Here is a 23195-nt window from a genome sequence, read left to right as displayed (position 1 = left end):
TATGCGGGACGATCTGATGTTTGTTTGTTACACAGCTGATTGCAAAACATTTGTCGCGACTGTCTTGTTGAATCTCTAAAGCTTGCATACTGTGCATTCCACTTAGCAGCTCTGTGTCGGGCTCTCTTGATCTCCTCAACAGTCGCTGGCCGTCTCACCCTAGACGGAATCACATGATGGAGGCGTTCACTGATGCTGCTCCCGGGACTAACCCGACTAAAGCCGCTAGGACCTACAGTGCGAGCCCGACCACCACGCCAGCCTCTGTACCAAATGACAACGCAGGATCTACAGCCACCATTACCACAACGTTTCCGTCGCCTAAAAAGCACGGCAGTCCCTCGACTCCCGACTCTACTCCATTGCACCGACGCTTTCTGCGAGCAGTCTCGATGCCGCCTGCGACACCGTCGCGTCCGCCCATGGAGACCCAGAAATCTTTCGAGAAGGCGCGCGACAGCCCAGTCGTAGTTCGCCATACTCCCAAGAGGACACAACCATCGCCGATGAAGCTCGAAGTTGGCCAGGGCGCGTTCTACTTCTCAATCGAACTGCCCCCCAACAAGATCACGCCAAAGAAGACCGGAACGACAAGCAAAAGCCAGACACCAAAGGGAGAAGACACGCCCACGAGGACGAGGACGCCTAGCCCGTTGAAGAAGGCGAGCCCAACGAAAGAGAATGCAGTGAGTACACCCACGAGGGCGACGCGCAGCCCGCTCAAGCGTGATGAGACGACCAAGAAGAGCCCTGCAAAACCGTTGTTTGGTACGCCTACACGGGCGAGGATGCACAAGCAAGATACGGATCCACGGACTCCTGTTCGGACAACGCCCAGCCCGCGAAAGAATCACAGCGCAGTGAAGCAGAGTCCTGCCAAAATAGCTACTGTCACTCCGAAGAGGAAAGGCTTGCTCAAGACACCTGGAAGTAATCGACCTGGAAGTCCCATCAAGCGCTCGATTGAACAAGACGACTCACCTGTAGATCCGCTCAAGACATCTGCACGCCTCGCGAGAGAACTCCTCACAGGGCCAGAGGAGACACTCCGTATGCCACCCGAACGTCTTGTGGACCTGAAGGACGAGCACGCTCCAGCAAACTTGGTCGCGACTGCCACCGACCCGACCCCGCATCATGAATCCACGAGGCAGGCGCCACCAGCGAACAAGTGCCCAGAAAACATCGGACACCTCATGGCAAGTCTTATCAGCAACACTACTAGCACGCGTGACTGGTCAACCGCCTACACCCACGACATGGTCTCTCCTATACCGACACCCCTGCGCAAGGCGTCGGAGAAGCTCAAGCTGGGAGAGTCGCCTTCTTTCCTGCGGATGTCGGCCAATGGTACGGCCACGATGGCCAATACAGACCCTCCTACCCATGTCAGCGAGACAGGGTCTTTGATTCTACATGAGCCTGCATCAGTCGACCCGGGACAGGATAAGAGTAACCAGATTGAGTCGTCGTCGTCTGGATCAACCGAGGCGGCTTTTCCCTCTTCCATTACCACAGATGATACTGCAGACGTGTCAAGCGAACCGCGACCTGCACTGCCGTTACGTGCAGCCAGTCTGGGGTCTTTCAAAACCCTGAACACGACACGCGAGGCACCAGCCCCACCACACCGCCCGCTTCTCTTCCCAAAGCGAAGGTCGGAGACCCTTCAGAAATCGCCGTCGCAGCAAGAACACCAGGTCAGGTGGCAAAATATGGAGACGGCTTCTTTGAAGCCCCTACCTGCAAGCCACCAGAGGCGAGTGGGGACTGATCCAAGCGTACTTTTGAAGATGCGAAAGGACATGGCCAATCTGGAAGCGACGATGCGCCGCTCGTCAGGCGTTGTCGACCCAACGTTTTGCGGCCCGCTCAATCTGAACGAGCTCCCTGCAATGTCGAATGACTACTTCGTTAGAGGCCAGCAAGATATCAGAAGCCCAGGTGTTGTTGGTACACCAAAAACCCTCAGTAGAGCCAACTCCGACAACCCATCGATTGCGACCGTACAAGCGAATGGAGTAAGAGGTACTAGCAACTCACTAGCACCGTTGAAGGTCTCCGGCACGCCAGGTATACCACGATTGAAATCTAGTGCTCCTACCTCAGCACAAGCAACGAGAGACCGTCTTCTCGCAGCTAAGAAGGAAACTCCTCAGCGTATGGGTGCGACTAAAACTGCGGTTCCCGAAAGATCCCGCCCTCGATCAAAGACCACAGTGTCAGCAACAAGCAAGTCTAGTGCTGTGACTAGTACACCACGCAAGACCCCAGCGACCCCAGCCAAACCCGTGGCACCACCAAGCACAACAACACTCAGCTCCCCGCATAGCCGCATACCATCAGTGAACGCCGCTAAGCCCAGGATGCGAACACAGTCTGTCCCTCAAGCTGGATCGAAGCCGCTTGCCAGTGCCTCGGGTCATAGTAAGGCCGTGGCAGCTTTGAAAGAGCGTCTACCAAACGTACCAACTGCTCCTGTCAACACTAGACCTGTTCCGATCCGGAAATCTGTGGTCCTCTCCACTACATCCACTCGAGTTCCTTCTGAGGGTCCGCGACCGTATGAACAAGAGTTCGCTAGCGCGGGAGACATTGCTGACCGACTTGCTAATTGGCACGACGAGGATCGGAAGAAGGCGCAGATCAATCGTCCGACGGTCGCAGCTAAGAATACGCCAGCGACGATACAGGCAGGAAGCCCGGCGGACGAGTCTACTACACCAGACGGTTCACCCGCGAAGATCCTCACCCCCATCAAGGTACCTGCATCAACTAGGACTTCAAGAGTTCTCCCTCCTGCCAAAGATGTCAAGCCAAGACCGCTCTCCAACAAGCCAAGTGCCCCATCAACGCCCAGATCTAAGCCCAGCGCGCCGGCTCCCAAAACGCTAGTCCTAAAGACTCCAGCTCCACCGCCTCGAAACGCCGCTGTCGTCAACAACAACCTCAGACAGCCCATAACCGCGGCCAAGACCCCAGTAAACCGCCGCATACCCGTTGTTGACCGCAACGCGACGCGTACACCAAGTAAAGCCATCGTGAGTAGTCTGGATCAAGCGATCGATAGGAAGATTGCAGAGGATGCGAGACGTGGGATGGAGTTTACGCCTGGTGGGAATCGATTGAGAGATTTGTTGGACGCGAAGTCTTTGAACGGGGGTGTTGTGCAGGTTTTGGAGGAGGAGGAGGAGGTGTAAGGATCTGTAGGGTCGCTGCAAGGGCGATCAGGATGGTTGGTGGGGGTTAGGGGCGCTATCTCGGTCTTCTGTCTTTCTTTTGTTAAGTTCTGGTGATGTGTGTGGCGTTTATATTGTAAGGTCTGGGATGGGATCTGAGGAATAGGAGGTGTCACAAGGAAAATTCTGTAGATGGGTAGAAAGTTAATGTACGACAGCTATTGGAATTCTGCATCGACCACGTGCATCCGTCTTACACTTCTTCTTCCCTGCTACGCGCATGGTAGGTCCCGGTAACCAACCAACCTTGATCAGTCACCCGTTATCATCATCACATATCTAAGCAGCGCCCGTGACAATCTAGTTCTTCTTTTCTACAAAGCCAACTCGCCACACCACCCAAAACTACTCCGCCTTCACATCACCAGCACTAACCAACTCCCCACTCTCATCTCTCTCCCATTCGCACACCCCCAGCCCGGTGCCCTTACAAGGAATGCAAGCAGATCCATCACCCAAGCTACGACACTCGTCCACGCCCAACCCCCTACTCCGACACCGCTTACAAACCACCAGCTTCTTCCCCTTCTTGAGCTCATCCCTCCAATTCTCATCATCCATAATGCGGTAGTTGATGCCGTTGAAGCGCCAGAAGTCGTCGCTGGTGTACATCAATTCCTCGACGGGCAGCTCCTCCCCCTCCATATACGGCGGAATGAAGGATTTGCCTGATGGAAACATTTCTCGTGAAACAATGAAGTGGGCGTTTGTGCTGTACGATTTGAGCATGGTGGCGATTTTGTAGGTGGCCGCGCGGTCGAAGAAGAGGGCGCTGAGGAGGTGGGCTTGCTCTGTTGCGTCCACGATTTCGAAGAGGCGGAAGAAAGAGTGGTCGGAGAATTTGAGGTGCAGTATGAAGTCGTCTGCAAGTGTTCTTGGGAGACAGACGTCCACGAGCGAGGTGAGGGAGCGGAAGGCGATGTCGGAGAGCGAGCGGAGGTCGTGGCCTGAGTTGATGGAGATGGCTGAGTCGAGCATCTTTAGAGACTTTAGGGATGGCGGGAAGCCGCTTTGTCGTAGGTAGTAGTAGAGGTGTGACTCAAAACCTAGCTCGAGGTATTCTAGCTCGACGAGAGAGCGGAGCTTTTCGGCGCCTTCGGGATCGGTGTCGCGCTGGGTCAAATAGCCAACATGACCACCGCAATGTGTTAAGCGCTGCAATGAATGTGCTTGTTTCTGCAGCGCGACTAGAAATCGAGATGAGGATGTGCGTTGTTCAGGATCCATGGATGGTTGGCATTCCTGGAAGACGTGCAATCGCTCTCCGATTGACAACTCCTTGAGAGCTTTGGGTAGGCTCAGGATATTGTCTAGGAACGGAACGTTGACGTTACATTCGATAAGCGTTAGAGACTGAAGGGATGTTGTCTTCTTCTCTGATTCGGAGATTTGGAGATCTCCGTCAAAGTTCAAACACGATAATGTGATATTACGCAAAGTTGGATGCTTGAACATCGCGACTGCGCGACCTAATCTGAACTTGTTATCTCCAGAACCATGCGCGTGGAGCGTTACTGCGTCTCGTTAGTTAGGCTCATTGTGATGAAACATCTGACTTACACGACTGTAGCATCGGCAACGTCATCGGCATGCCCGCGCGTGGATACACTGATGCTGCAAGCAAGTTGTTGTAATCGGTCCTTGAGTATCCGTCGAAGTAGATGCCATTCTGCCATTCCAAGTTGTTCGGGCAAGGGCTCTCGACATGCAGGTGACGCAGCCTACCCATCAAACTCAGATAATGGTTCAGATCCTCAATCCCCTCGCGATATTCATCCTTGTAGCGGATAGCCAGGTCCTGGATATAGTCTGTCCGATTATCCCGGCTGTCCAGTGCCGTGGCAATCCTTTGCGCGTGTCCTCCTGTCAAGACTACTAGTTTGCGCCAGATGTAGGGTTCAACGAGGCCTTGAAACCGCGTGCACGTCGCAGCAAGACTGCAAAGCGCATCCTGGCCTTCGACATGGTCGATGATGTTGAGGAGGAGTTCATCGACCAGACGCAAGAGTCCGCTCTCGGCTGGCCCGAGCATCGTGATTCCAGGTTCTTGACGTGCCTTTGTGAAGGTGTAACCGGAATGACGCGTCTTGCGTTTCTTGGCTCCTGCGAAGGATATACTTGGCATTCAAAGGTTTCGGGTTGATCTGGAGTCGAATAACACGATGGGCGTCGTTCATATAGATGTATTCCTCTATGTCCGCGCTGGCAGAAAGCAGAGACAGGGTGCTGCTGTTCAGCCAACGGGACCGCAGGATGATGTCAGACGCTAGCACTATAAAAGACTAGAGCGCCACGTGAAGACATCCGTGCGCCAGCGCGGTATCACATCACCATACCTGGGAAGCCAGCTCGACGTGTAATGACCTTCACCTCAATATGACTACTGCGTTACATCAACATAGTTTGGGCATTGCAAACGGAAGATGGCATGTTGATGTATCGTGCTTTTCATCTATACTAAGTTCATAAGAACGACCAAAACACCCATATCCCCCACCGATGGAAACTTCTTCCCCTTCTAGTCCGTTTGGTTGATCACAGCATCCTGCGCAACGTTAGCTTCATCCTAATTATGATTCACACAGCCAAACTCACCCTAGCAACCGCATACAGCGGCTTGACACCAGTCCAGTACTCAAACTGGTGCACCCCCTGTCCAACCAGAACTTCCAGACCATTAACAGTCTTCCATCCGTTGTCCATCGCGAGCTGGATCAACGCTGTCACGGGAGGCTTGTACGCCATTTCCAACAGTATTCTTTCTGGACCTGGTTCCACGTCCTTGACGCTCGCCTTGCCCTTCTCGAACAAAGTGCAAAGCGTCTCACGGATGGCGACGTCGATGGGTTGGTCAGCAGGGATGGTTCCGATAGCGACCTGTGGCGTGCTTTCCATAGATTGGACCTCTTCTGGGGAGCCGATGACGTGTAGGTTGTATTCTGATGAGAAAGCGTTCTTGAGTGTTTCCATCTTCGAGGGGTTGCGGCCGAGGAGGTAGATTGGCCCGTAGCCCATTTCCTTGAGTGCGTAGATGGCAGCGCGACTTGTTCCGCCGCCGCCGATGACGAGGGCAGAGCCGCTGCCTTGGGCGCCGGCGTTGCGGAGGATGAGTATCATGCCTAGATAGTCGGTGTTGCGACCGATTAGACGGACGACCTCTTCACCGCTGGATTCATCGATGGAGCTCTCGGGAACGATGGTGTTGAGGGCACCAATGACGTCGACTTCTGGGCCTAAACCGTCGAGGAGAGGTACGACGTCCTGCTTCAGCGGGATTGTCACACTGGCTCCACCGAAGTCTGGCGAGCGGATGATGTCCTTGATTGAGCTTGCATCCGTAGTCTCATGGCGGCCGTAGACGTGCGGAAGCCCAGTCTCACCGAACAGCTTGTTGTGGAGACGTGGGCTAGGGCTTTGTGCGACTGGTGAGCCGAAGATGAATAACTTCTTCGTCGTAATCTCGCCCATCAACGACAAGCCTCGCCTGATATCTGCTGCAGATAGTTGACCTGGTGCGGTAGCCGAGGGCAGAAGCGGGTGCGAGACGGGTGTCATGAAGCCATTGAGTATCCTGCTCAGCTTACCGTGCTCGCCCATGTTAATGGCGATCAAGGGGACGGGATGCGCAGTGTTCGCCCAGCTCTTGAACTCTGCAAGCGCATAGTTATCTTCGAGCGACTTGGCGACACCCACAAGTTTAATGACAGTACCGTACTGCAACGCGCGGTTGTAGTACTGCATCCACGAGCCATTTCTCCAGTTGAGCTCGCCTTTGGGATCGTGATGGCTAGCGATGATCTCGGAGTATCCGCGAGTGTTGGAAACCTCGCGCAGGATGTCTTCTGGCATGGTCATCTCCAGATCTACAAAGTCACAACCAAGTCGTAATGCTGTCCGGTAAAGCACGAGGGCCTCATCGTAAGCCTGGTCTGGGAATCTTCCGCCTTGTGCTTTCGTTCGCAAGGTGAATATGATAGGTATCGATGTTACGGTCCGCAGTATTGTCAGTTGCTCGATCACGAACTCTGGTGTTGGCAGGCCTTCTTGCCCGTTGGGGTCTTCCAACAAGTCGACTCTGAGCTCAACAGCATCCGATCCGACTACTATCTCCGGTAGAGTCTTGATGCAAGGCTCAAGTCGGGGTGCAGATAAGCAGACGAAGAAAGAATGCTTCCTCTTCTTGAGACCCTTCAACGTGGTGGCCTTGCCAGTGATGGTGTTCAGGAAACGGGCAATCTCTCCTTGCGTCTGAGCGAGTCCACCAGATCCTGGGACCTGACTGTGGAAGCGGTAGTTACTGCACTCTGTGTACCAGTCCTTCCTTCGCAGCCATACGCCCATGATATCGTCTACGTACGCTGGCCGTGTCTTATCGATCTGTAAGAAGGCGACTACCTTGTTGATATCACGCGTGACAAGTAGAACTATACCGCCACTCTTCTGATAGTCGACAAGAATCTTGCGAGCTTCAGGTGTCTCGACTATTCCACCACCGCAGGCGAAGACATGCCCATTAGGCTTCTCCTTGACAGTCTGAGCGAGAAGCTTCAGCTCCTCGTTCCGGAAGCCATCCCACCCCTGCGTTTTGATGAGTTCAGGTATTGTCATGCCAACATGCTCCTCGAGTGCAGTATCCAGGTCAATGAAAGGACGTCCGAGCGCACGCGCTGCCCACCCACCAGCAGTCGTCTTGCCGGCGCCGCGCATTCCGATGATGAAGATCGACTTCTGTTCAGTCTTCGACGCTGCCTTGTGTGCATTCGGTCGTGGCGGTAGCTCTACACCTGAAAGCTCGGTCTTGAAGATCTGGCTCAGAGAGTCCCAGTATCCAGGCCATGTCTTTCCAGTACATTCTTTCTCAAGGATGAGAACGGGCGTTGGGGCCACTAATGAGAGCACAGCAAAACTCATGGCGACACGATGATCATCGTAGCAGTGGATACCGACCTTGGGAGCTTCGAGCTCATAAGCCCTTCCATCAACTTCAATACCATCGTCAAATTGTCTGCAAGTGACACCAAACTTGGCGAGCTCATCTTCCATGGCTTGAATGCGGTTACATTCCTTGACACGCTGGTTTGCAATACCATAGATGCGGGTGGTGGTCGTGCTACCATTCGACGATGCTACTGCGGCCAATACGGATGCTGTGAGGAAAGCATCGGTCATGGGTTCCATGTCAATCTCCTTGACGGCTTTCAATTCGCCGCGAGGAGGGCCTGTGACCGTTGTAGAGGTCTCGGACTGTTCAACCTTGCAGCCCATAGGTTTTAGAACCTCAACAGCGAAGCGCGCATCACCTTGCAGGGAGCCTGAGCCGATGTTGGGCACTGTGCACGTCGTACCCGTTATAGCCGCGATCGCGAGAGGGTAGGTAGCAGAGCTAGCATCGCTTTCCACCTCATATTCGGAGGGGTTGGTGTAGGGCTTGTTGGGGATGTGGTAGGTGTTGGGATCATCCTGGGATCTCTCGACCTGCACGCCAAAGGAAGCCATCATGGCGATGGTCATATCGATGTATGGTTGGGAGATTACTTTGCCACCGACCAGCCGCAGTGTTACAGGCTTCTTGGAGTATGGCGCGCTCAGGAGGATGGATGATACGTATTGCGACGACACGTTGGCAGTAAGCTCAATCTCGCCCGTGAAGGAATCCGGACCAAAGCCACCACATGCAGAGATTCGCAACGGCAAGCTGCCTTCATTCTCTTGGTAGTCAATTTCGACGCCCATGGTGCGGAGTGACTTGACCAGCGGGCCAATGGGTCGCTCCTTCATGCGCGCGTTGCCGGTGACTACTGTGGAAGTCACACCCTCGACGGGCTGGCACAGTGCAGTCACCGAAGTCAGGAAACGCGCGGCAGTGCCAGCGTTTCCGAGGTAGAGTTCGTTGCTCGACGCTTTGAGGTTTCCGCCATTGCCGGTGACGACTAGCTCCTTGCCGTCATTCTCCCACGCGAAACTAGCACCCTGCATCTTTGCCAGCGCGTCTAGCATAACTTGCGTGTCGTCAGAGTGCAGCAAGTTGGTGATGCGACACGAGCCGGTTCCAAGCGCAGCAAGTACGAGGACTCGGTTGGAGATACTCTTGGATCCTGGAGGTCTACATGTCACGTTCAAGTCGGAGGGGATACCGGGATGAACAGATATGCTCGGTGACAGGGCGATCCTGATATCGCGATCCTCGACGGAGCTGGCCTTCTTCTCGTGCGTCCTGCCAATGCCGGACAAAAGCACGATCTTCTTAGTCTTGCCTGCATTCTTCTTGTCCACAGCCATGATCTTGATAAGCTCGTCCACAGGACAGTGTTTGTTGGCCGACCGCTTGCGCACCGTCTTGTCCGCCAGCGATGTGGGCAGTCCGTAGCTCGCGATGCACTTAGTCAAGCGTGCGACTGCGGAGGGATCCAGTACACCCAGGTATCTGGCCAGCTCGGCCTCCTTGACCATTCCTATCGCGACGCACTCTCCGTGGAGGATCTGGGGTGTGAGGATGGCTTCGTAAGCGTGTCCGATCGAGTGTCCGAAGTTGAGCAGATTGCGCAGGCCGCCTTCGCGCTCGTCGGCCGAGACGACTTCAGCCTTGACGCGTACTGAGCCCAGCACTATGCGCTTCAGTATGCTGGCGATCTTGTCGAAGTTCTTGCGGCCGTTGACGGGCTTTTGGTCAATGGCAGCCAGGATGGCGTCTGCGTTGCCCTCAAGTGTTGTGAATTCCTCCTCGTTCCAGATTGCCGCCGTCTTGACCACCTCCGCCATGCCGTTGACGACCTCTCTCTTGGGCAGCGACTCGAGGAACTGCAAATCAATGTATATTCTCTCGGGCTGCCAGAAGGCGCCGACCAAGTTCTTGCCCGCGGGCACGTCAATGGCCGTCTTTCCGCCTATGCTCGAGTCGACCATGGCCAGCAATGTGGTAGGCACGTTGACGAACTTGATGCCGCGCATGTACGTCGCCGCGACATAGCCTATCATATCCCCAATGACGCCTCCGCCCAGTGCTATTATGACGGTGTCGCGCACACATCCTTGCGACAGCAGCCAATCTTCTACGGCTGCCTTGGTATTCCGCGACTTGGACGTCTCACCGGGCGCGATTTGGTAGGTGAGGAGGCGTGGGGAGGACGAGAGCGAAGATGCGGTGGACGCGAAGGCGCGCTCGAATGTGGGCGTGTAGAGTGGGCCGATGTTGGTGTCGGTGATGAGGACGTACGTCGACGAGGGAATGTTGGTAAGCAGGTCCTGGGCGATGTAATTCTGCCAGATGCCGTAGTCGACGACTATCGAGTCTTTGCCCAGGATCGTCACCTTGGTCGGCTCACCCTGCGCGACATTGACGCCGTTGCTCGCCATGGTGGGCGGTGCGAGTCAGACTTGCACAAAGAGCCGCTAGCTGCTGAATGCGCGAAGTAAGGCTACAAGGGATTACAATTGATGAGGGCGAGTATCGTACTCAGCGCATTATGTTTGAGAGGTCGTGGGTGTGAGTCAAACCGGGAGTACACTTTTTGCGAGGGTTGCGTTCTTCGAAATCAAAGTGCACCGCTACCGGACCTTGCATGCCTGACGTGGGGAACCCATGTCATCCCCGACCGCGCCACCGCTTCACGCTTCCAACACCAACTTCGCCCAATACCATCAGCGCCCTGCCCGTTCTAAGCTTTACGCGTACAGAACTTTCGCTCGCGCGTGTTGGCCCTCGTGATGGGTAAGGCCATCGTACGACATTAAAATGCGCTTCATACGCGTCGCTCGACCAGCGTAGTCGAATAGTCCACTCACACACAATCCAACTGCATATGAGTCTCGATGTCGACAGCGGGGGTATTCGAGATCGAAAGTAGTGCCCTAAGAGATGGATGTCACATTATTCCAGATATCGAGAAGCGGGTGTTTACGAGAGCAGATAACAAAAGGACCTTTGCAGAAGTGTCATCATCTCTGGCGACGACGATCAATATCGATGCAGCAGCTGACATATGGAGGCAAGCTTATCTTCTATCGGGGTTTCGAAGACGAAAGGAAAGGGAAAATTAAGACAAGCTGTCGACGTCAGGCTCAGCGATGATATGGGCTCGTATGTGTGTGGTTTCAACTACTTCATCAGCCTACTCAAGATGCAAAATCGGACAGGCGGACGAGACGTTGTGTTCTTCCAAGTGCCGCAACTGGAGACCGAAGAAGAGATCTGTACAGGTGTCCGAGTGACGGAGGAACTCATCAAGGCACTAGTGGCTGTTTGGCAGCATTAGAGAATAGCTCATGAACCTTCCCCTCTTCCATGCCAATACTTCACCGCGGCCTTTCAAACGGATTTCTCGCAATGGACACGTGGCGAGCAGGGATAAACACGTGGGGCTAAATCGGTCGAATGGTGCCTTGGATCTCATGTGCAAGTCTTGAGAGCTTAGCACTGCATCTCCAAGTCGTGGTGTGTCTTCGCGCCGTGAGTTTTAGGGCGTGATGACTAAGCGACGCGCCTTCCAAGGTGCGCTGCCCCTGCCTCGTCCCATCATTCACCAGCGGTTCCGCCTTCGTTCATCCATCATCTCTCATCATCATCGTCAGCGGCGCCATATCTCTACTGATCCTCCTCATGCTGGGCAACGGCTCGGTACTTGGCCGTCTATCACATCCCTTTGCCCGCTCTGCACAACAGGCGTACTTCCTCTTGAATGCAGAAGACCGCCGCACAAGCATCTATTATTCCGCCCGAGGCGCAGTACTGCTGCAATGTTTCAGCCTTCCCGCTCGAATCAATTTGTAGAGACGCAGCCGCGATGCATCTCATACCGATCTATCCGGCTGGGCAAGAATAACGACAAGCCGTCGAAGAGCCTCACATCGCGACGTTGTCTGTCGAAGCATCTTAGACTTACTGATATGTCATTATGCTTCCATTCACCACCAAGAATCATCTTTTGTCATACCCACTTACCTCATACAGTAGCAACATTGGATGTGGAGAAGCTCGACGTCCTTGCATAGGACACAACTGCCAAGCGCGTCAACGCAGGCTAAGGACTTGGCGACTTGGTATCGAGCATGACAACAACACCCACGGAGCAATGGAAGGCAGTATGTGTATGCAATCTCTCGGACTAAGTACTCCTCACCAGATCCAGTGCGTCCTCCGGTCGAATCAAATGCGGCATCCGTGGCATTTCTCAGCACCAAGAGGAGTACTGCTGTGGATCGCAGCATGCACACACCAAACATGACCGTGATCAAGGTCACTTCACTCGATTCACGGTTGTGTATAGTACTAACTCGCTCTGTGCATATCGTTCTCGTGTTCAACCGCAAATTGTTCATCATTCGGCTGTTCAAAGTTGTGCAGAAGCTGTAGGTCCGGACAGGCATTCGTATCTGTGCACGTTACATGGGAAAGCTGTTGACCATAGGTATTGCGAGTATCTGGCACACGGGATTGCGAATACCCTTGCGTTTCGTAAGATGATAGGCTGCACAGCAGAAGATACCCGTTCCTCCGTACCGAAGATCTGGTCCCGTTGACGCGATCCGCGTCCAGCCTTGCCAAAATAGGTTAAGGATCCAAGGAGGTGAAGGTCTTGGTTAACCACCAATTACCCCAGTGTTAGAAGCTTGGAAGCGCCCATATTCAGAGCCTCCAAGCACGCCAGGGCGGAAGAACGGCTACCGGCACTTCGACGACGAGATTATCAAACTCGCTTCGGTGTTTCTGCCTGATCGATGCCAACGGTGCGTCTCCGTATACCAAGCGCATGGCATATCTCGCTTCCCCATGGGGCTGGGGCACCCTTCCCCAGGTGTTCGGGTTATAAGGGTCAGACTGGTTCCAATACTTTTTGGTCCGTTGACGACGATCACAGCAACTTACCTCCCCGCTGGAAACACCTCCAACTCGAGATTGCACTCACACAATTTTGTTTTCGTTCGTTGACAGCATGAACGCAAACAAAGATGGGCCCGTGCTCACGGAACCGGAGTACAGGGACGAGAAAGGTTCGGACACATCGCCAAACCCGCCTTTCAAACTCGAAGATGTCGAACAATCCGCCTCGATGATTGACATTGATCCTATCACTGAAGCAAAGCTGCTGAGGAAGCTGGACATCCGGATTGTGCCCATGATCTGCTGGATCTACTTGATGAACTTCATGGATCGAGGTGCGTACGGTATGCTCATCTTGAGATTTAGACTGACGATTTCGCGCAGTCAATATCGGAAATGCTCGTCTCTACAAGATGGAGGAGGATCTTGGCATGGATCCCAATAGCAATCAGTTCCAAATTGCGGTATCTATCTTGTTCGTCACTTATGTAGTAAGTATTGCTTTCACTCAGCATTTATGACTTTCACTAACCATCTCTTAGATATTTGAGACTCCAGTAAGCTCCGCGTCTACCAAGGATAGGCTACACATGCTAATTCAACTCCTAGTCAAACTTGATCTTGAAGCGAATGAAGCCCGCTCGGTATCTCGGAGGTCTCATGTTCATGTGGGGCATGGTGGCCACATTCTCCTGCTTTGTGAACAACTTCGCCGGACTCATCGTCTGCCGCCTTCTGCTCGGCACTTTCGAAGCAGGCTTGTTCCCAGGCGTGATTCTTTACTTGAGCATGTTCTACAACCGGCGCAACGTTAGCTTGAGACAGGCGTGCTTCTATGGTACATCTGCACTAGCGGGTGGGCTGGGTGTAAGTATCGCTTCCCCAAACCAAAAGGAAGGAACTAACAAGCACAGGGTGTTGTAGCCTATGCGATCGGTGAGCTCGATGGTGTAGCTGGCTGGAACGGATGGCGTTGGATCATCCTGATCAACGGCATTCCAACTGTGATCACCGCCATCGCCGTACCTTTCGTCCTACCCAACAGCCCCGAGACGGCCAGCTTTTTGACCGAGGAAGACCGCCGGAACCTTGTTCTGCTCCGAATGAAGGAAGTCGGCCAAACAACTTCTGGTCAGGAACTCGCGCGCGAGGATGTTATGAAGGGTGTGAAAGACTGGAAGGTCTACGCCTATGCCATTGCGCAATTCGTTGGGCTGGGCATGCTCTACAGTTTCTCCGTCTTCCTACCTACCATCATCAACGGTCTCGGAGGTGGATGGAGCCGTCAAGTGGTTCAGGCGTTGACGATACCCGTCTACGTCTGCGGATTCCTTACCTACGTCATCTGCGCATACTTCAGCGATAAGTCGCAAAACAGAGGTCTTTACTGTATAGGTGGGCTCGCTGTTAGTATGATCGGGTACATCTTCCTCATCGCAAACAAGGTAGGCCTCCAACATTCCACAACTTCATCCACTGTACTCACATGCGTATAGGGACTTGGCCTCAGCTTCGCTGGCTGCTTCATCGTCGCGCTCGGCCTGTGGGTAGCCACCGGAATCGCCTTCTCCTGGATCGCTGTCAACAACCCCCGATACGGAAAGCGAGCCTTCGCGAGCGGTATGCAGATCACCATCGGTAACTGCTCAGGTGTTGCGGCACCTTTCTTGTACGCCGCCGACACCGCGCCAACATACATTCCGGGCTACGGCGCTACTATTGGGCTGCTGGCCCTCGGTATCGCGATCTACATTGCGCTGCACTTCTACTTCCGGATGAAGAACAACAGGAAGCTGTCTGGTAAGGAGGACTGGAGGATCGAAGGCAAGACTGAAGAGGAGATTGCTGAGATGGGCGAGGACAACCCGAGGTATTTGTACACTATCTAGACTGTCCCTTGTAAGACTCACGAGATGCCTGGGTGGCAGGCCGAGGTGGCTTCGTGGCCGCAATACAACAACTAGTATGACTTCCCGAAAAGCATCTGCTTTTACGACTACGGCTTTCTGCTTGCTCTACAGTCACGCGCCAGTCTCTGCCTTCATTTGCGCTCTCACTCCGACTTCACTTGCGCTCTCGCCCTACCTTTACTTCGCTCTTACCCTGCCTTCACTTGGGTTCTCACTCTGCCTTCACTTACCCTATCATCTTACCAACGTCATGTTTCTTTTTTCTGCAATGTGAGCCCTACTGTTGCTCTACTATATATACGACAATCTTTAGAAGATCTCTTTAATAAGGTTCAGTGGCGTGTTCGCACGCTTCTATCCATTGCAGGTTCAAGTCCTGTCGCAAAGTACGGGAGTTCGAATCTCAGCGGAGGCCTTCCTCCCCTGGAGGGGGCTGATGTTGGGTGACGGGTGAGTCAACCTTTGCGCCTTATTTTTTGCAGTACTATGCGCCTTTCTTTTTGCTCTCACCAAGGTCTACATGTTTCTGATCGGAAGTACGTAGTTTGACGCTGGCAATGTCACGCTTATGATTTTTGCGTCTTTTTGCGGACTATAGCAAGAACTTGGTGATGTCATGTCTGCTTTCTTGTATTACATTTTGACTCTGTTGCCAAGGCTAGTGAAGGTGAGCCGCGCGCAAACACTGGCCGGCTAGTTAGGCAGAAACTTCTCTTACATTCGATTCAAACTCTCTGGTCTTTGGCAACTCTTTTACTTACCACCTCTACAACTGGCGATACCGCGATTCCGTTGCCCGCCGCCGGCCATGGCAACACGCGACTACTCCGCTCTTGACAGCGCGGCGAAAGCCAACCTCGACTTAGTCTTCTCCGCGATACACGACAGCGTCATCAGGAAGCCCAACATCAACTGCATCTACTTTCAGCCGCCCCAGGCTGTCATCACGTCCGCCCCGCACGACCTGCAGCTGGAATGGCTCTGCAAAAACTACAACTCGGTAAGTGCATTATGTACACGCAGATAACGGCTTCACTAATATTACTCTCTTGCAGTTGTGTCTCACTGGATTCGATGCTACGACCACACAAGACATCAACCTCGTTCGAGGGTTGTGGTTCTACGCACTCGACCCCGAGCACTCGTTCTCTCGCTACTATAGGATGGTCCGATACAACCTCGTCGGAATGGCCTACGCGTGGTCGCTCGACTTCCCCGTCGACATGTGCGGACCTGGTAACGAAGTGCGCGACTTCGTGAACGCGTTCATCGCCGCCTGGTTCGATTCCCTCCGCGACACGAGTGACGATTGTACAAGCCAGGACAAGTTCATTCACATGTGGATGCACAGCGAACTCGATCTCCTCATAGTCCGCGACGTCAAGACAATCCGGGGTCTGGACAATGCGCTGAGCAAGTTGACGAAGCAGTCTCTGCCTCTGTCTCTGAGGAGGGTTGTGGACTTTGAGGCCAAGGAAATTCCGTTCATGCGAGAGAAGGGCGAGATTTCTCAGGACGAGTACGTTTGACATGATATGAAAGCCACTCGTTTCATACGACTCCATGCTAACTAATGTATTCTATAGTTACGACAAGTACGGTCCCTCCCTCATCCTCCACTACGTTCTCGCAGTATCGAAACTCGGGACCGACATCTTCGAAATGCGTAATCAGCTCAAAGACATACGCGAAGCTAGAATGATGGAAGAGCTAGCGAAGCGCCAACACAATGGACTTGCTGCGGTGGATTGGGACTCCGAGCCTGTCCGCTCACTCGTTCAGGCTATCGATCCGTCACTGCCGGCACCAAAGGCTATCCAGAACCGGCCTCGCTCGGACCTCACGCGTGTTCCTTGGATGGATGTTGATGACTTCAGGCTCTTGAGATCTGGTTTCGAGAAATTGAGGGAAGACGAGGAGAACTTGGCGTCCGCTCTGGGAGGAACGACTTTGGCATGAGATGCTTTCGCTCACGTACTGGAATTGTCTGGTACTGTGACTCAAAATCTGTTTTGTCTCACTTTGCAGTCTGGATAAATGACATGTTGACGAGACCTGTCGAAGATAACTACAGGTCTTGTAGCCCAGTTCTTCTAGCAAATGTCTCAATGTAGAGTATTCGCTGCATATATGACATCTGTCGTTCGTTCCTCTCTTTTCCAACCCATATCCACCTCGCACAATCATCTCCAACACCACCATCACAACAAAAGCACCTACCATGCCCACCACCCCACCACAGAAACCAAGCCACACTACCTCCGCCAACCCCTTCGGTCCTCTCATCGCTACCAGCTTCCGCTCCAACGGTACAATGCGCCAGTACCACTCTTACAACCCTACTGCAGACATGTCCACTCAAGAGGATTCATTCCGCATTGGCGCAACGCATGCTACCAAGCGCAGGAACCGCGACACTGTAAGTGAAGGAATGATCCAGGGATGGGATAATGCAACAGGGGAAAGGATAGCGTCACGTTCCGACAGATGGGGTGTTGTAGATTCTGCAACCTGCTCGTTCCGTGAAGATGGTCAGGAGAGCGACGAGAGTGATGCGTCTAGTCATACACGAGGCCGCTCAGAGGCTTCCAGCACTACACTGGCAGCATATGAAGATGACGGAAAGGAGATTAGTGAGGGCGAAGGAGATTCAGATGAGAGCATGGAGGATTTCGAGAGCGACAAGGGTGAGGACGAAGAGAGTGAGACATCTAGCCACACGGTGGGACGGAGCGAAGACTCAGACTCTGGAGATGACGGCGGTGATGAAGATAGCGATGAAGAGATGGGCGAGTCTGATGATGAAGGCGATGTGTTTGGGGAGAGTTATAGGGAGGGTAGTAGGAAGTAGGAAAGAAGAGGGGAGGGTGAAAGAAGACGGTAGATGCACGCAGTCTATGTAGATTCCACCTCCTCGATGTAACCAACAGCATCTCACTATACAACAGCCATCACTTTAGAAAAAGGCATAAACAGTCATGACAAACAACCACATTGATATCTATGCATAACCCCAAACTCTGCAAATGCTATGTACACCCAAAAAGAAACGTACCTCATCAACCCATCCATCCCCTCAACCAACCTAAAATGCCTTACTGCGTGCCTGGCTACCCTGTCATGCCAACCCCCCTAGAAATGAAAATCTAAACGAATCAAAAAACCCCAAGACCAAGACGATAAACAAACAAGTCATCGCTCTAACGCGCCATGTGTAAAAACGTCAAAAGTTTCATCGTGTAGCAGCAAATACAGAATAGTTCAGGTAAAAGTCGTCTCCCAGAACCAGCGTCCCGGTTTGTTGTGATGTTATGCCCATGCCCATGCCATGCAAGCGTTTTTGTTCCCATCGACGTCTAGCCCGCCCAAAACGCAAGGCGATGCAACATGTGAGTGTGTGTATGAAGTACAAGCTTTTAGCTTTTTTGATAATTGCCAATCAAAATAGATTTGGCAGCCGCCCTGGGACAGAACAGAGACAAAGAGCGAAGAGAGTTTCCGAAAGCAAGATATCCACTACGATGGACTCGCTTTATCCAAAAGTTCGCCTGCACTCTTCCTCCTCTTGATTTCGCGTCTAGCAATCGCGCGAGGACTTTCAGTAAACCATCCATGGAGTCAGAATTCCTCGTCGCGGTCTTCGCCGCGGGTGGTGTGTTTGCCGCGCATGCTGCCCATGTCGTTGTAGCTCTGGTGGCCGCCGAGGGCGCTGGTTCCGCGTTCGGCGCTGCGGTCGCGATCGCGGTCCTTGTCTTTGCCTTTGTCTTTGCGGTTTTCCTTGTCTCGTTCCTTGTCTCTCTTGTCCTCTTTTTCCTTGTCTTTATCCTTGCGCTTGCCTTTTCGTTGGAAGGGGAGGACGCCTCGGAAGCCGCGTTCCTTCTTCTCCTTGGTGGCTTTCTCGGAGAAGGCGGGGAGTGCGGTTGTGTACTCCTCTTCTGCGATACTGCCGCTGTCGCTGTTTTCCATACTCTGACCGCCTGCTGAACGAGGTGGTCGTCCGACGAGGGAGTTTGTCGACACAGCGGCAGGTCTCTGTTGGTTGATGTGAGAGTTCGGATTGCTGTAGTTGAAGGACTGTGTAGAGGTAGATGTAGATATCGTGGTCGTCGTCGTCGTAGTCAAGGCTTGCGGGTAGGAAGGCGCCGGGGCCATGTGAAGACCATCGCTGGAACCCGGTGGTGTATCCTCGGTTGCCGATGCTGATGCACTGGCCGAAGCAGACGCGGACTGAGAAGCATTTACCGAGTCGTTCCCTGACGGCGTGTATTGACCAGACCATTGCTTCTTCGCAAAGGGATTGGTGTAAGATATGGTGGCCGAGCTGTTGCTCTTCAAAGAGCTCTGAGATGCTGAGATGCTCGAATTTTGCTGATGCCGTGCCCGAGGTGGTGGCTGCATGGTGATGGGTGTGCTGGTGGACGAAGACGAATAGTCATCGCCGCCGCCTGGAGATAGCGGGGTTTCCTCCATCTCTTCTTCCAGTATTGGTCCACGATTCCTCGTTGCTGCACCTCGTGACGTGTCGATTTGCGCCCCTTGTAGCTGCTCGACCAACTCCTCCCACTTGACACTCAGTGACGATGACGGCCGTTCGGCAGGTTCAGCGCGATTCAGGCAGTCCTTGGTGCGTTCGCTGAGAGACAGACAGATGTTGTGGAAACGGAGGAGATCACCGTCCGTGGCTTGTATGTCAGGCGCACTCTTCTGTGTGTTGTCTAGCCAGAGGTTGACTAGCATTGCAAAGTTGCGTGAATGATCGATGAGGTATGGTAATGATGGGAACCCTTCTTTGAACGTCGGAGGCAGACGATGAAGAATCGCGATCGGAGTACTGTAAGATGGCGGTATCGGCGGTGCGGGTTGCGAAGTGGTTGATATTGAGCAGATATCGTCGAGATACTTCTTGAACTCTTGCCGATGCGTGGTGAGGAATTGGTTCATGGGCTCCATCCATGCTTCTTTTGTGCCAAATGAAGACATGTTCGCCAGACCTTGCAGTGACTTTGCAATGAGCGTGAACGTTCTTCGAGCTTTGACCTTGGGGTGATCTAGATGACTGTTAGCGAGATGGGTAAAGCAGAAGTGGAGAACTTCGCACCTTTCAGTAAGCCGAAGAGTTTCGGGTTCAGCACCGCTGGAACGAAGAAGCGCAAGAACAGGAAGCCAGAGACACTGCTGTACTGCACCGTCCGGAGGTAGTCTCCATAGCGGTCGTCAGCACAGGCCCTGATGTGCCTGAAGATCAATCTCAGCTCCTGTGGACACCTCGCCACGGAGTTGTAGATGGCTCGCCAAACTTCTTCAGTACAGTTAATCAGCCTTCTCCAGTTCCGGTCTAGTTCGTGTTGTGATGTGACTTTGTTTGGATCAACCTCACAATCAGGGTCCTTGGTGTTGATCTCTCTCAGCTTCTCGCTCAGAGTCTCCTCCAGGTACTCTTTCCCAAGTCGCTTCATGTGCAAATCCAGTGACTTCGTAAGCAAGGTGTTACCGCGGAAGAGCAGATTGGCCTCCAGTTTGGCATTGTTGCCCATGTCGCGAACGAAGAGCTCGCGGTCGCTCGCAGAACCAAAGGTGGCCAGCGAGGATTCATTCGATTCACTTGATCCCAGTCTTTTACTGAACCGTAACCGACTAGCAGGTGACTCTTTCAATGTGCCATCAATCTCTTCTTCGACTAACGCGCATATCCACTCGCCAGCTGCCCCGGACACCTGGAAGATGTTCAAGAGATATTCTGATAACCTCCTGAGCTCGTTCGGGATCATCTGGGCGATCTGAAGTGTTATTCCGTTGGAAAACCTGTGGAGAAGTTCCGAAAGTGGATAGTAGTCGCGAGCCATGAGAATCGCGCATTCCTCGCTGCTGACTTTGACCAGTACCTCGCCGACACTGTTTCCATACATGTTGATAAGCGGCCACCACTTCTCCGTCTCTTGATTCGGGCCGAGGTCGTCCAGATAGATGTCGGTTTTTCCTACAGTCTGATCGAAAGAGATACCAGCGTAACCACCCTCGGAGACATATGGGTCGGAGTTGGTGGCCTCGAAACCGCTCTTTTCGGTGCGGTTGTAGCTCGGCGGTCGCTTTTTCAGGAGTAATGAAGCAGTGTGTAGAGCGGGTAGATCCAGGAATTCAAACTCTTCTCTCCAAAACGGATTGTTGCCCTCGCTCTTGACCGTAGTTCGTGAACGTGTCTCTCCATCTAGTAGCACTTCAACGAGATAGCCACCCGGGTTGGTTGTAGCAGACGAAGACGGTCGTATTGGGGTCGTTCCGTTGCTATCCGAGACCTTGGGGCTTACAGGCGGAATGAGTTTCGCTTCAATGACCCTCACGAACAATGATTTCTCCATGCGGAACATGTCTTGGGTGCCGAAAGACGGTGACAAAGTGCCCTCGTCGGTCATGGCGTCCGGCGATTTGGGGCCATATAGTTGCGGAACGGTGAAGGCGCGTAGGAGGACGATCCAGACCTCGTACAGAACTCGTGACTCTAGCGATAGGAATATGGGACGCAGGATTGTTAATGCAGGAGAAGAAGCAGCGGTATACTGGGGATATATGGCAATGCAAAATTCGTTATCCAAAACGGAGGGATCCAATCGCTGAACGGCACATCGGGAAAGCTGGGAAAGCTGAACGGTGGAAACAAGGGTGACATCGGTGTCGGAGTAGAGCTTGAGCTCTCCGTTCTCACGGAGCGTGCACGACACTCTTCTCCAGCGGCGGGATCCGTGGCTCTGGACTCTGTACGCCTGGGGGCGTCCCCCGGGCCCATTGTTCTTTTGGGTGCCTGTATTGCTGCTGTATGTTACACTAGTGTCCCAGTAAATCATCTTGCCGACTTTGATGATGGGCGCTTCCTTCTTGGGTGAGTCTTTGAGGAGCGACACCTCGGAATGCCGTCGGCTGTCTGGAAGGCGGCGCTCGATCATGACGGGCGCCTGGGGCTTGGCCATCCTGTTCTGGATGCCCTTGGGACGCATGGGCGACCAGCACAAGAGGGCGGCGAACCACGAGTCGAACTCTTCCTGGGTCGGGGGACGCAGGTGGACTTCGAGCTTCGAGTTGTGGACGACGACGTGGATGTAGGCCGTGTAGGCTTCGCCGTCGTAGGCGCTCTTGACATGGCAGCCGCGGAGATCGGGGATGAGGGTGCGGGTGTACGACGTGTCGTTCTTGGGCTCGTAGACCAGGCTGCCGGCCTCGTCGTTGATGTAGCAGTACGACAGGCCCCAGGGGTTTGGTTCGCCGCGGCGGAAGGCCAGCAGACCCTGCATCTTGCCGCACGTGGAGCGCATGAGGGCCTTGAGCTTCTTAGCGTCGGACGCCGGGACAGGCGAGACCCACGAGTCGGGCGGGACATTGGAGGGCGAGAGGACGGGCGAGGTGGAGCGGTGGGCGGCCTGCTGCTGTTGCTGCTGCTGCTTGGTCAGGCGGCTGCGGCTATTGGTGCTTGAGGTCCGGGGCGGCTGCTGGGGCGGGGAGATGGTGGAGATGTGGCCGATGGAGGTGACGACGGACTCCTCGAGGCTCTGGTAGTTGCTCTGGTTGCTGGCGACGGAGCCGATGCGGTGGCGGCCGGAGCCAAAGACGGACGAGGGCGAGCGCTCGCGGGTGCTGCGCTCCTCGAGGGTGCGGGTCCGGGGCCGTGTCTGCTCGCGCGCATTGCGGTACTCGGAGTCGCTCGAGGCGCGGGCGACGTACTGGCGCGGGTTGGCGGTGCGCTGCGAGTTGGAGAGCTGGCTGTTGTGGGAGCGGGGGCTGTTGGGCGGGGACTGGAACGTCTGCACGGGCAGGCCGTCCTCGGGGATCGTGGCCGTGGCGGTCGAGGTGGTGGTCGTCTGCGAGGGCGGCGGGTCGTCGGGGGTGACGGTGCGGATGGTGTGGGCGTGGCGGACGTCGTCGCGCTCGTGGAGGGAGTAGACGCCCTGGGCGGCCTCGGAGGCGCTCACCTCCCTCCGGCTGCGTCGCTGCTGCGTCTGCTGGTCCATGGATGCGGACCGCTGCGGTGTCGTCTGCTGCTCATTGACACACGACAGGCGGCCCGGCTCTGGCAGCTGGTAGCCGTTGCGCTGGCGGGACGGCGGTGACGGCGGACGAGGGCGGCGGGGGCGCGGCAGGACTGGCGTCTGGTGTCGTGAGGCGCATCGCAGGCCTCGTTGCGCGGGCAAAATGGTCTGTCGTTAGGTAGTCAGAGGCCCACCGCCAGCCCTAGCGAGCCAA

General features: G+C 54.2%; 7 protein-coding genes across 7 annotated transcripts; 4 read left to right on the top strand and 3 right to left on the bottom strand.

The window, feature by feature from the left end:
* Positions 1 to 422: 422 nt before the first annotated feature.
* On the top strand, positions 423 to 3200 carry J4E86_005786 (uncharacterized protein; the record flags this gene model as incomplete). Its single annotated transcript, XM_051446318.1, has 1 exon — positions 423 to 3200. The coding sequence occupies one exon, from the start codon at positions 423 to 425 to the stop codon at positions 3198 to 3200; it is 2778 nt and encodes a 925-aa protein (XP_051303085.1).
* A 384-nt stretch (positions 3201 to 3584) lies between these two features.
* Positions 3585 to 5271, bottom strand: J4E86_005785 (uncharacterized protein; the record flags this gene model as incomplete). Its single annotated transcript, XM_051446317.1, has 2 exons — positions 3585 to 4753; positions 4800 to 5271. The coding sequence occupies 2 exons, from the start codon at positions 5269 to 5271 to the stop codon at positions 3585 to 3587; spliced, it is 1641 nt and encodes a 546-aa protein (XP_051303084.1).
* Positions 5272 to 5757: 486 nt separating this feature from the next.
* On the bottom strand, positions 5758 to 10592 carry J4E86_005784 (uncharacterized protein; the record flags this gene model as incomplete). Its single annotated transcript, XM_051446316.1, has 2 exons — positions 5758 to 5784; positions 5835 to 10592. 2 exons carry the CDS (start codon positions 10590 to 10592, stop codon positions 5758 to 5760), a joined length of 4785 nt encoding a protein of 1594 aa, XP_051303083.1.
* A 2576-nt stretch (positions 10593 to 13168) lies between these two features.
* Positions 13169 to 14945, top strand: J4E86_005783 (uncharacterized protein; the record flags this gene model as incomplete). The annotated part of the gene is made up of 5 exons (XM_051446315.1): positions 13169 to 13391; positions 13441 to 13547; positions 13666 to 13923; positions 13971 to 14501; positions 14553 to 14945. The coding sequence occupies 5 exons, from the start codon at positions 13169 to 13171 to the stop codon at positions 14943 to 14945; spliced, it is 1512 nt and encodes a 503-aa protein (XP_051303082.1).
* Positions 14946 to 15774: 829 nt separating this feature from the next.
* On the top strand, positions 15775 to 16925 carry J4E86_005782 (uncharacterized protein; the record flags this gene model as incomplete). The annotated part of the gene is made up of 3 exons (XM_051446314.1): positions 15775 to 15966; positions 16022 to 16485; positions 16553 to 16925. The coding sequence occupies 3 exons, from the start codon at positions 15775 to 15777 to the stop codon at positions 16923 to 16925; spliced, it is 1029 nt and encodes a 342-aa protein (XP_051303081.1).
* Positions 16926 to 17187: 262 nt separating this feature from the next.
* On the top strand, positions 17188 to 17817 carry J4E86_005781 (uncharacterized protein; the record flags this gene model as incomplete). The annotated part of the gene is made up of 2 exons (XM_051446313.1): positions 17188 to 17385; positions 17407 to 17817. The coding sequence occupies 2 exons, from the start codon at positions 17188 to 17190 to the stop codon at positions 17815 to 17817; spliced, it is 609 nt and encodes a 202-aa protein (XP_051303080.1).
* Positions 17818 to 18584: 767 nt separating this feature from the next.
* J4E86_005780 (uncharacterized protein) lies at positions 18585 to 22963 on the bottom strand (the record flags this gene model as incomplete). The annotated part of the gene is made up of 2 exons (XM_051446312.1): positions 18585 to 20014; positions 20344 to 22963. 2 exons carry the CDS (start codon positions 22961 to 22963, stop codon positions 18585 to 18587), a joined length of 4050 nt encoding a protein of 1349 aa, XP_051303079.1.
* Positions 22964 to 23195: the final 232 nt, after the last annotated feature.

The sequence above is a fragment of the Alternaria arbusti genome (genome assembly GCF_024043155.1).
Source record: "Alternaria arbusti strain BMP 1465 chromosome Unknown scaffold_6, whole genome shotgun sequence".
Lineage (NCBI taxonomy): Eukaryota > Fungi > Ascomycota > Dothideomycetes > Pleosporales > Pleosporaceae > Alternaria > Alternaria arbusti.
This window is presented reverse-complemented; position numbering and strand designations above follow the sequence as displayed.